The sequence below is a fragment of the Mauremys reevesii genome, linkage group 6 (genome assembly GCF_016161935.1).
Source record: "Mauremys reevesii isolate NIE-2019 linkage group 6, ASM1616193v1, whole genome shotgun sequence".
In the NCBI taxonomy this organism is placed as follows: domain Eukaryota; kingdom Metazoa; phylum Chordata; order Testudines; family Geoemydidae; genus Mauremys; species Mauremys reevesii.
In genome coordinates this window covers 120,718,386-120,730,540 of record NC_052628.1, presented here as the reverse complement: position 1 = coordinate 120,730,540, position 12,155 = coordinate 120,718,386, and the positions used below count along the sequence as shown (strand labels likewise).

The 12,155-nt window shown below is 45.2% G+C and overlaps 1 protein-coding gene across 4 annotated transcripts in view; it reads left to right on the top strand.

Moving 5' to 3' along the window:
* PAX5 (paired box 5) overlaps positions 1-10,495 on the top strand; it is a 224,138-nt gene extending 213,643 nt beyond the window's left edge. For all 4 annotated transcript variants that reach the window (XM_039545497.1, XM_039545495.1, XM_039545496.1 and 1 more), the window contains one exon: positions 10,253-10,495. In XM_039545497.1, the coding sequence (XP_039401431.1) occupies positions 10,253-10,329 (77 nt within the window). In that variant the 3' untranslated portion in view covers positions 10,330-10,495. The remainder of the gene's footprint in view (positions 1-10,252) is intronic.
* The last annotated feature ends 1,660 nt before the right edge of the window (positions 10,496-12,155 follow it).

The following is a 12,155-nucleotide window of genomic DNA, read 5'->3' as shown; positions in this document are numbered from 1 at the left end:
TGGCTGGCCATGGGGCGACCAAGCAGCTGGGGCCAGCTGCCCCGGCAGCCCTGAAGTCAGCCGCACTGGCCGCTGTGGAAGTCACGGAGGTTGGGGAAGTCACAGATTCCATGACTTTCTGCCACCTCTGTGAAAGAATGATCAGCTAGGAGGCAACAAGAGCCATGTAGAGTGTCAGAAAAAGAAATCTAAGCTCACGATTTATCCTTTGGAGCCCGATCCTCTGTCCTCTACTTGGGCAAGGCTCCCACTGACTTAACCGGTAGCTCAATGAGAGTAAGGAAGATGGGGCTGGGCCCCAAGTCATGATTTCACAGGACTTATTACTTTCATAGCAATGTGAGTTAGGGAGAGAATGTTGGCTCCGAGTTACCGTCCATACTCGGAAAGGCCTAACTGGTGTGACTCTACATTCCTGCAGCGGAGATTTTGGGGGGTTCTTTTAACTCTATAAAGGGGGTTTTCACTCTCTTGAGACCAGCGTTCATGCAGTATCGGATTCAAAGCTGTGACCCTGACAAAGTTAATCACAGCATGCAGTGGCAAGGCTTGTTTTCCAAAGTCCTGGTCCCTTATTGAGATGACAGTGTAACACCTTGAACACTTAAAAGAATACACGGTCAGTGAATTCTTTTTGCTGGTCAGGAAAGAATCGTAGCAACAGGAGTTGCAGCAAGCTGAGATTTTGCCAGCCCCTAGTGCATCCTTGGGGGAAACAGAAACTTGGAAAAAGGGAGCAGTGGCAGTGAAAGAGGAAATTTCATCATGAAAAATGATAGATGGGAAGCAGCACGAAAGATAATGGGAGTCAAGTGAGCTAAAACCACAGGTGACCTAAAGGATGGAATTGTTGCTTCCAGGGCTTTTCCTTCCAAAACATGCATTAGCTGTGAAGAGTGTTAGCTAGTTTCCCTCCCTTAGGGTGGTGTTTTACCATTAAATGGACCCAGTAAGTTGAAATAGCTGATCATATGGCAATACCAATTCTGCACTTCTATACACACACGTCTCTTTGTTCTGTGGGGCTAATCCTTCCATAGCGCACTGCTGCCTGCATACACCCCTGGGCTCAGTTCAGTTTTCATACTGGTCCCATAGAGGTTAATAGCGTCCTCACCAGGCTGTTCTGAATGCAATGCTCTATGGCTCTTGTCACCAGGCCGATGACCAAACTAAAGTAACTGAATCAGAGTGTTTGATGTGTTTTTGTTTTCTTCAGTAGTTTTAAATCACTGGACAGGTACCGAACAGGCAGAGCCATCTAATGCCAGCACAAGTCATTACCGCTGCCTGGAGCCTTCAGGCCATTCTGTTCGACGCTGTTCAGTTTCTTATACTGCTCTGATCGGCCTGGTACCTGAGTGCCTTCCTCTGCGTTCAAGTGATGTAACCAGCCTCGGGTGTCAGACCCCTCCTGGTTTGTAGGCTTTAGATTCTTAAAAATAAGGCCCCAATCCTGCACCCGCTGAAGTCAGCAAGAGTTTTGCTGCCAACTTAGTGGGAGAGAAATAACCTCCTCAGTTTCAATATGAGTGTGTCTTCTGAGCACAGCTTAAACCTTAGTTTTCACTCTTAAAGTTGTCCGGCTGCAGTGACCAGTTATCAGTGTGTAATTACATAGAGAGCAGTCATAAGGCTAGGTGCGTCCTTCTTTGTTTTCCACTGCAGTGTTAAAATCATAAAGGCTGCTGTGATTTGTATGAACACACACACACACACACACACACACACACGCACACACACACACTCAGTTACCCGTTATTGACGTCTAGCGAGCCTGCCTGTTTAAAGTCTACTTACCACAAACATGCTAAAAGTGGATAATAGCAACACAGTCTAATGAAGAAAAATGATTCAATTTCATGCTGGTTTGTTGTAATAACTTCTTTACCATTTTCACTCATTACTTTCGACTGGATGTTGATCACGGCAGATTTTGTTTGATGCACTGTTCCCACTTCTGAACTGATGTGATTTGTGTGCATTGTGAAATGTAAGTGAGTATGACAGGGTTCCCTGTTGGATATACCTGAGCTATCTAGCTGTTGTTACAGGAGACAGGGTCACAAGATCGACAATATTGGCATGGCTTCATATGAGGTGAAAGGGTTTGGAACCAGTCAATTAGGATTAGAATCAGTTCTTTGGGGGGTTTCTATAAAAGGATTAAAGAACAAGTCTGTGCCAGAAATGACTGTGTCAAGAAATAAATTGATGATTATATGAATTAGAAAGAAAAAATGACAGAAGAATGGACAAGTTTATTCTAGATGAGAGGGTAATGACAGGGGGAGAGAGTGAATGTTTTGTGATGTGATGGTTTCATTTTTCACTTTAAATACAGGCCTTTTTGATTTCACCATAGAAATGTGAATTGGAGAAAATCAAACTTACAAGAACTGTGGTGCTGTTGAGCAGCTTCAGAGAAATATTGGGCTTTAATAGCTGCACTGAGTAAGAAATGTAATGGGGGCAGGAGAAGGCCGGAGGAAAATGGCTTTTGTTCTTTCAGTCCTGCAAGATTCAGGGTGGGATCCTGGCTCCCTTGATGTCAAAGTGAATTTTGCCATTGACTTCAATGGGGCCTGGATTTCCCCCTCTATTTTTTATCCAGCAATGATCTATTTTTTTCCCTAAATTTTCATTGCGTTTTTGCCTTAACACTGAGACCTGCTTGGTTGCTCCGTTTGGCTTTATCGCTCTGAATCGCTAATTAATTGTGTAAAAGCAGAGCTTTCCCTGAGTCTTGTCCTTTGATGGTGCTGGATCTGGAACCCCGGCTGAAGCATGCGTCTAGACGGTTGGGAAATCCTGACTGGGCATCAACTTAGACGCCAGGACAACACAACTCATTGAATTGTAGGGCAGGGCAACCAGTGCGCTAGATTCTAGGGACTAAAAAAGGACGTTCTTGAACAGTCTCCTGTTTTTTTAAAATTGATCTCACATTGCACATGGCTCCAAAGCAAAACCTTGGATCTGAACACCTCTGTGCGTTGGGGCACAGACTGGTCAGAAAATAGAATCCCATTCTTGGAGGGGAAAAAATCAAACAAAATGAAGATTTTGTGCTTCATTGTATATGTGCCTGATTTCTTTTTCCTATAAAAGATGTGGAACAGAACAATTTTTTCTGTTTAGTTTCTAATTGAAAAAAAATGTTCCAGTTTTCCAAGTGTTTTGTTGTTTGTTTTCCCCACTGTCTCTCTCTTTATTTCCCTTTTTGGAACAGGGAAGGAGGTAAAAAAAATCAGTGGAAGTAGGGGGGAAAACCCAAAGCACCAGATCTTTAACAACCTGAAAAATGAATGGAACTTTTTCACTTCCATGTTTTTAATATGAATCTTCTGACCAAAATAATAAATTTTCATTAAAATTTTCAGTTGGACTGAAAAGCCACTCCCCCTTTTTTGTTGTTGTTGGACTAGCTCTAATTGGAACTGTTGAAAAATCACATCCAGCACAATGATCAAACCAGGACTTTCAACACCCCTCTGAGGTAGCTCCCCAGGTGTGTTATTTCCATCTTCAAGATCATAGAATATCAGGGTTAGAAGGGACCTCAGGAGGTCATCTAGTCTAACCCCCTGCTCAAAGCAGGACCAATCCCCAAGTGGCCCCCTCAAGGATTGAACTTATGACCCTCAATTTAGCATGGCAATGCTCAATCCACTGAGCTATCCCTCTCCTCCCCAAAAAAGTAAATAATAATTGGAGATATACCTAGCTCCTAGAACTGGAAGGGACCTTGAAAGGTCATTGAGTCCAGCCCCTGTCTTCATTAGCAGGACCAAGTATTGATTTTTGCCCCACAACCCCTCAAGGATTGAACTCCTCACCCTGGGTTTAGTAGGCCAATGCTCAAATCACTGAACAATCCCTCCCCCAAAAAATTCTGCCTCAGTTTCAGCCCCTGCTGGAGATTTGAACTGGTTGAGATTGACTAACACAAGCATGGATGATCCTCAGCTGGTGTAAATTGGTGTAGCTCCACTGGCTTCAGCTTTGATAGGGAACCAAGGCACAGAGAAATTACATGATTTGTCTACTGTCACAGAGGGAATCTGTGACAGAAACAAGAATTAAATGCAGATCTTCTGGGCCCCAGTATCTAAGCCACAATGCCCTCATTCTCGCAAGTTTCTGCCCTTGAGATTTGCCTTTCATTGCAGCCTTCCACCTGCACTACAGGGGATTCCCTGCTCTGCAAGGTGAATTTTATCCAGTAACACTAAAAATTCTGCCACCCTCACTTGATCCAACCCCCCATGCAAGTCAAAAGGAGTTTGGTTCAAGGGAGAATGCCCAGTGAGTTCCTACTGAAAAGGAACACTCATGCACTACCAAGCTGCAGACCTCTGAATGTTAGGCGTGCTGCTACTGGTATCTAGCTGGTCTCCATGGGGTAGCATTTGTAATGTTGTTTGAGAATTTAAAGGATCATATCAGATGAAGGGTGTGTTCCTCCTCTTCCTATGACTGTACAACACTAGTTAACACTCATGAATATGAGTGCATGAAACAAAGGGAATTAATTTTTCATGTGTCTCAATGAAATTCCTTTTAAACATTTCTTCTATACATAAATTCCCTCCACCCCCCCATCCTCAAAAATCACTTCCTTTTGAACTACACTGGCATCAGTCCAGTCCATACTTGTCACTCTCCTTTATGAACTCTGAAATGCTATAAAATAACTGTTCTTAAACTTTTTATCTTCTTAAATAGGTTTTTATCATCTTCCAGTGCAAACAGTAAATGTTTCCCCAACAGGAACATGCCTTTCCTTGAGACAGGAATACTTGAGATGCAGCAAGGAGTCAAAACCATCATATGCTTTTAGAGTTCATCTAGTCTGACCCCCTGCATAACACAGGCCATTAATTTTAACCCAGATCCCATCTCTATTGATCCCAAAGACTTAAGTTAAACCAAAGCGTTTTGATCCTTGGGAGACTACACTGTTGTGTGCCATAGGGTAGAGATCAGGAGAGACCAAGGTGCAACCATTGCCCAAGGCCCCTGTGGTGGCATGGCATGGATTAGATGAGATATGGCCAGATGACCCCCCGTCTGTGCTACAGAGGAAGGTAAACTCCCCCATGGTCTCTGCCAGTCTGACCTGAGGGAAAATTCCTTCCTGACCCCAAATCCAGAGATCAGTGTGACCCTGGGCATATCTGAGGAAGACCTACCAGCCAGAAATCTAAGACAGAAGATTTTCTGTACCACCTCACTGCACGGTCCACCCCAACCAGTATCTCCTCTATAGCCAAGGCAGATCTCTTATGCTTCAGAGGAAGGGGTTGGAGGAATTAAAACTGTGTACGAGGGAAATACATTCCTTCCTGAGCCCTGCAGATGGACTGGCTGAAGCCCTGAGTGGCTCTCCAGTCAAACATGTTCTCAAGAAGAAAGAGTTCAATAACCAAAAACTGATCCCTAATTCTTCCTCCTAGCTGGGGTGTCTTTCTCTGTAATCTGTGTTGACCCTAATCTAGACAAAAATCTCTGGAAGATAGATATAACTCTCAGAGTTTAACCCTGCTATACCAACCCTCCACACTGAGAGCCTCCTTAAAAAGGCTATTCTGGAGCTTGCTCACAATATGTATATGCTTTCTCCTAACTCCAGACCATTTCTGGAACAAAGATGGCTTCCATTTCTTGTCACCTGACCTTTTACGTTGTTTGAGACTTAAAGCTATACCAGCAGTCCGTTTAAGCTAGCTGAAAATGCGGTGTTTTCCTGCCCTCTCTTGGGAGAGTCCAATCTTCTGTTCTTCTGAGGTGAAAATATGATCACGGTGGCTGAACTTTAAACAAGAAAACAATCTACCTGACTTCATTGGGATGACTTGTTGGATTATGTTAAGCATGCGCGTCAGCCTCTGCAGAGTCAGACCATTGTCCTGCGTTCCAGCTAGTCCTGTTCAAACCCATAGCACCTATCCCACCTCCTCTGCAGCAGGTTTGCCAGTCACAAATGGTGGTAAAGGTGAGCTTTCTAATAAGCTTCTTTGTAATGTAACGGTCCTCAATCCAGTGTCCCCGAATCGAGCTCTCCGCTGACATAGCAGCTGGAGCTGCCCTGCCAGGAATTACTTGTAAGCAAGCGGCACGGCACCTGGTGCAGTTGTCCATTATTGATGTTCAGCCCAAATATTTGATGACCTGCGGGGGCTCAGAGCATTGTAAAGCAGTTCCCTCCCCCTGTTGGGATTGCAAGCTCAGACTCAGTGGTGCAGAGTAATTGAGGCCAGGGTTGTGTCTTGTGCCGGCATTTCACTGAGGCATGTTAGTGTAACACTGTTTTTGCAGACCTGCCAGTGCCAAGGCAGCTTGGACATTGGCGTTCGCCACTGGTGAGGAAGTCTGAGTTGAGTTCCTGGCATGCAGGAGGCAGGAAAACACAAGGCAGTGGCATGGGTGTTGGTGTGTTGGTAGAGCAATGTCTTGAGGAGCCTCTTGCTCTGTTGAGAGGCCAGCTCTCCTTTGAGAATGTGGCTAAACTGCTTGAGCCTGGGGAGTATAGTAGGAGAATTACGGTAATGTTGGACACCCTGCATTGGCTCAAAAGTGTAAATTGGAGATGATGGTACTTGGTGACCACAGGCAGCGCACATCCTCAGGTTAGCAGATCACTGTGTCCTGACACGTTCTGATTCTATTTTAGGCTCTGATTGCTCACCTGGTGTGCAGCCAGTCTCACTGCATGCCCGGCCCTGGTTACTGTGTGAAGGCATTTTCCGGTAACCGTAGCAGCAGGGCTGCAGGTGGGAGCGTATACAGAGAGAAGAGAGACTAGGAAAGGAATGGGGGTGGCCTTGAGCATGAGTGGTGGCATTTCTCTAAGCCCAGCCCAAAGGATCCCCCTAAACATCAAGAGGGGAGCAGGAAAACCTGCAGAATTCTTTTAATACATTATTTTTTAAATAGAATTCCAGAAAGGGTGCTTGACCTGGAAACTGACTATTCCAAGATGAGTTACTTCACAGACCAAACAAACTCAAGCTGGCATTAGAATCACGGAATCCTAGAATATCAGGGTTGGAAGGGACCTCATGAGGTATCTAATCCAACCCCCTGCTCAAAGCAGGACCAGTCCCCAACTAAATCATTGTCCCTTTAAGACCCAAACTGATCTTTCTCATTTGAGTAAAAAGGGAGCATTACCAATGAGTACGAGTTGAAAATCAAAAAGGAAATAGAGCTTTGGAAGAGAGAACCCTCTCTCAGCTCAGCAGAGAGACCAGTCTGGGCGAGTGGAAAGAAAAACCCTGTCTGTAAAAATTACAGCTGGAGCTGAAATCAGCTGACTTTGCATATTCTTTTAGCACTCAGGGATGCAGTTCTAGTGTTCCAGTGTCAGCACTTGGCCATCTAGAACACAGTCCAGTGTAGACATTTTTTTGAATCCCCTTTCCCCGAGTCTGGTGGAATGCAGGCAGTCTCTGCCTGTCCTAGAGGTGGTGAGCCACAAGCCAAGAAAGCAGAGCCACTGGGCAAGAAAGGAGCCCCGTTTTCAGCCAAAGCAGTTTATTGACCGTAAAAAGCTCTTTTTGCTGCCACACCAGAGCGCAGGACTCGGCAGAAGAAGAATGGGCAGCCCTGAGCTGCAGGAGCGGGTGAAGCTAGCTATGTTAACGTTTGTGGTCTGAAACTATGACAACAGGCACCACATAGATCCAGGTGAAACGAGCGGCAGTTCTTCCAGTAAACAGCGAGGTGTAGGGGGGCAGGATGAAAGATATTTCCTGGAGCAAATCCCCTTGCATGTGAAGGGAGCAGCCCCAACCTCTGCAGAAGCATGGAACCCAGGGGTCCCTCTAGGGTCTGGGGCAGAAGGAAGCATGCTGTGAATGCACCAGCTGGCTGCTTTGGTTGGCCTCCCTCCACTTGCACTGGCTCAGCACGTGCTGTGGGGCTTGGCTGAACCCATTGCCGGAGTTGAGGCTGCATAGCACCAAACGAAGCGGTGTCCGCTGCCCAGACGCGCTGACAATCTAAGCATAAGACCAGAGCCGGCGGGCGGATACACTCCAACAGGGAGAGCACTAGGAAACAGGACAGGATTGGTCATGCTAGAAATAGCCGGGTAGCCGCAGCAGCGTGGGCAGCGGGATGTACCTGAGGGCTTGTACTCCCTGCCTCGGCCTGTGCTGTCACAGCTACGCTTCTGCTTTGAGTGTGTACGTCGGCCTGAGCTGGGAACTCCACCTGCGGCTCTGGCATAGACACACCCTGAGAGTTGAGACCTCTCTCAAAATGGAGCAGTTCAGCCTCAACAGCTGGCATTGGTTGAGGGATTTTGGCTGTTGCCTCCTCTCTGCGGCATTACGGAGGGAACGAAGGGAAGAGCTCTCCAGGCTCCCTATACGCCCCATCTGGCCCTCAGAGACAGACCCCTCATCGCGACTTTCCCCAGGTCTCCACACGCTCTCAGTGAAACTCTGTGAATTCAGTGTTGATGCAAAGCTAACTACAGAATTTTTTGCATTTCTGATGTGTACAGCCGGGGGCACCCAAAACGTATAGCACAGTATGCAGGTGTGTGTGTGTGTGGGGGGTGCATGGGTGGGGGAAGCAGGTATGTTCTTTCTGTCCCTTTTTACTATATCTGTACATGCAAGGCCTGATTCTCTGATGTGCTGAGCACTTGAGGCGCCAGCTGAAGTCACTGGGGCTCAGCACCTTTGTAACAAACCTAGCATAAATCCACGTGGTTGGCTAGAAGAAATCACTGTTTTGTTGACCTAGTAGATTCGCTGCTAATGGACTATGAGGACCGTCGTTCAAGCCTTGGGTCTGGTAATGCACACGGTGCACCCACTGTCTGGGGCCACCGCTGATTGCTTAGACTTGCTCAGGTCTTCAGGAGCAAGCCCAGGTCAGTGTGACTGGACATGCTGTTGGCTTTATTAACCTGCCAAATTCTTTGAAGACCTAGGGAATGAGTTTAAGTGTCTTTGCCCTCTCCACAGTGTGGGTAAACCCACAATCTCCATTCAAAACTGCATGCCACAAACTTTGGGCATGCAAAATGCAGCGTTTGAGGCCAAGGTGAAGCCACTTTGGGGAGAGCTAGCTCAGTGAGGGCAGGGATAGATCAGTGGTTTGAGCAATACCCTGCTGAACCTAGGGTTGTGAGTTCAATCTTTGAGGGGGCTGTTTAGGGTTCTGGGGCAAAATCTGTCAGGGACAGTACTTGGTCCTGCTGTGAAAGCAGGGGACTGGACTCAATGAACTTTCAAGGTCCCTTCTAGTTCTATGAGATAGGTATATCTCCACATATATATGTGATACTTGGAAAATTACCCCTTTTAAGTCTATTTCTTATACTCCTTTTTGTATGCTGTTGTGTTACCTAATAGTCAATCCTATCTAGACACATATACTTAAAAAGTAACCCACACCTACATTCAACCAGAAAATCTAGATTCTGAAAGGATGATCCAATCTAGCGATGCTCAATTCTAAGGGGCCAGAAAACAGTCACTAATACTGTGCAAATTCCAGGGTTTGATTCAATTCAGACACACTCAAGCCCATCGGCATACCTGAGTTTGCAAAGCTTTGAAACTGGCTTGCTTGATGCAGCTGGATATATGTATTCAATGCTGAAGGCATGTATTCAATCGAAAACTAGCATATTGGATGGAGACCTCGCGTATTGGATCCACTTCTGACTCGAATGACCAATTTCAAAGCTCCGACACAGAATATCAACTCCAGACACTTAGCAGATAAAACATTAGCAACTTGTGATAGTTTTAAAATGTTTTTGAATACCAAATAGATTCACAAATGCCAGGAAAGGGTCACAGATACTTCATAGAACCAATCCCCCTCTGCCCTTCTCCAAGTTTATTGGATTCTCCCCAACCAGATCTAATCCAGACAAATGCCTTGATCCCACCAGGGGATCTGATAGCATAGATCCATTTACCCTTGGGAGTCCAAATCACTTCAGTGAGACTCCACACGACCATAAGGGTCCGGGCTTGCCCATCTCTTTGCAGAGCTGAAGATACCGAAAGGAGAAACTGAAATGTGAGGTGCAGTCTGCAGCATTCTGGCATTTAACGTTTTAAAGTGATGTGTCTTGTAGCATTTTTGTTGTACCACTTTGCAGGCCCTTATCAGCGTGGGTCTAACTCCAGCCAAGACAGCTCTCTGGGGCACACGGTGTGTTGGGCAGGCTGCCTCCTTTTGACCTGTTTGATCCTCATAACCATCTTCTCTCTTTCAGGCTCTCCTTATTATTACAGTGCTGCAGCCCGAGGAGCAGCACCCCCAGCAGCTGCTGCTGCCTATGACCGCCACTGACCCAAGGAGTCTGGAACTCCAGCACTTACTAAACATATCATCCAGGCTGACGGCATCCGATTCACCATGAAATAACCATGCAAATCAGACTGCAAGGAAGGAAGACAAAAGTATCCAGTAGGAACCCGCTGGCTGAAATTTTACTCTTTAAACTGGGTGAACTAATTATTATTATTTTTTAAATCCATGAAATTCTGGCGATATTAACTGGGCTCTCATACAAAACAAAGAAACGGGAGAAACCAGTTCTGCTGCCGTTCCATCTGATTTGAAAGGTGCAGTAGCTGCATCCTACACACAGCCTACTGATCTCGCTGCCTCTGGTTCTCTCAGCTGCGCCTGGGGACCGGAAGCAGTTCTGACTTTGAGCAGGCCAACTCGGGATGTCTCCCTTAAGGTGCATTGACGCAGGCTGTGTGACTCAACATGAGCTGTCTGGCTTTTTTTTTTTTTGGTAAATAAGGATTGGTCTGCTCAATTTACACAGCACCACTGTAAATAACTTGCTTCCTTGTGTTACTTTTGAGAGTGGCTTAGCGTAAACAGCAACATGGTACAAATTATGAACCGAAAATGCATCTGAAAAATGTATTTTCAAACTGGTGCACTGATTCAAAGAATTCAGTAAGCTTTAACCGACTTTGAACCAGGTTAACATTCATTGTGGCTATATTTGGGGCTGATGTTATTTCTATATACAACGTCACAGCTGACAGTCGTGTGTGAACATGCTATGAGCTGGCACGGAACACACGAGCAACTGAAAGACATGGCGGTTTGTGACATTTTACTGCTAAATATTAATTTATGTTTGTTTGTAATCATAACTAGCACTGAAACAAATTCTCTGCTTTCAAGTTAAACCGCATCAGAGAAGGAATTCCTAATTAATAACCAACCCCTTATGTACATCTATATAGATTACTTGTGAACACCCAATTATTTCTATTTTGTAAAGAAATGAGAAAAATCCCAAGGTGATGATTTTTCAAATTGATATTTCAAACAATATTACATTCGGGGCCACCATCCACACTGAAACATACAAACGCTGCTTTACAAATCAAACCGATGGGGGACACACAATTTGGGATTCCTTGTACACGGTGGGCTACAGTAAATCCATTCCATTGGAACCCATAAAGTTACACTGGGGATAAATTTGACCCATTAATTCTGTATATTCCCCCTCCCCCTCAAAGAGAGAGCATTAATAGAACCAAGTGACATTTTGTTCAATGTTCTCTACTTCCCGGAGCTAATGAACAGAAGAGGGCAGCTTACAGATGATTGGTTAAGCTAGTACATCAATCACCACCAATTCCACGGAACCATATCAACTACTCATTATTTCCCGAAGGAACAGCTTTTTTTAATCCTATATGATCAGCAAACTTCTCATCTGCACAAAGGGAAGATTAGAAGTGTTTCCACTGAAGACAATGGAAAACTCCCACTGACTCACATGGGCTCAGGATCTGCTCCATAGCCTTGCGCAGAGTTGCCATAATTAGTGTGAAAGGGACAAACTCTACCATCCTTACACTGGTGAGCACTTACACGCTTAGTAATCCCATTTTGGTCCATGAATAAGGATCTAGCCCAAAATAGGTCTCCTATAAGTGGACAATTGAAGTACAAATATTATTTCCAGAGTAATAACTTTTTAATTATAATTTTATCTTTGTGCTGCTTGTTCTGAATGGATGTCAGCAAATCAAATGGTAGCAATTCAGTGAGTTTTGGCTGCATGTTCCTTCCAAAACCTTTGTACTATATTTAGTATGTCTTCTGATCAGACTCGGAACAGAGAGTTTCTAGTTTCC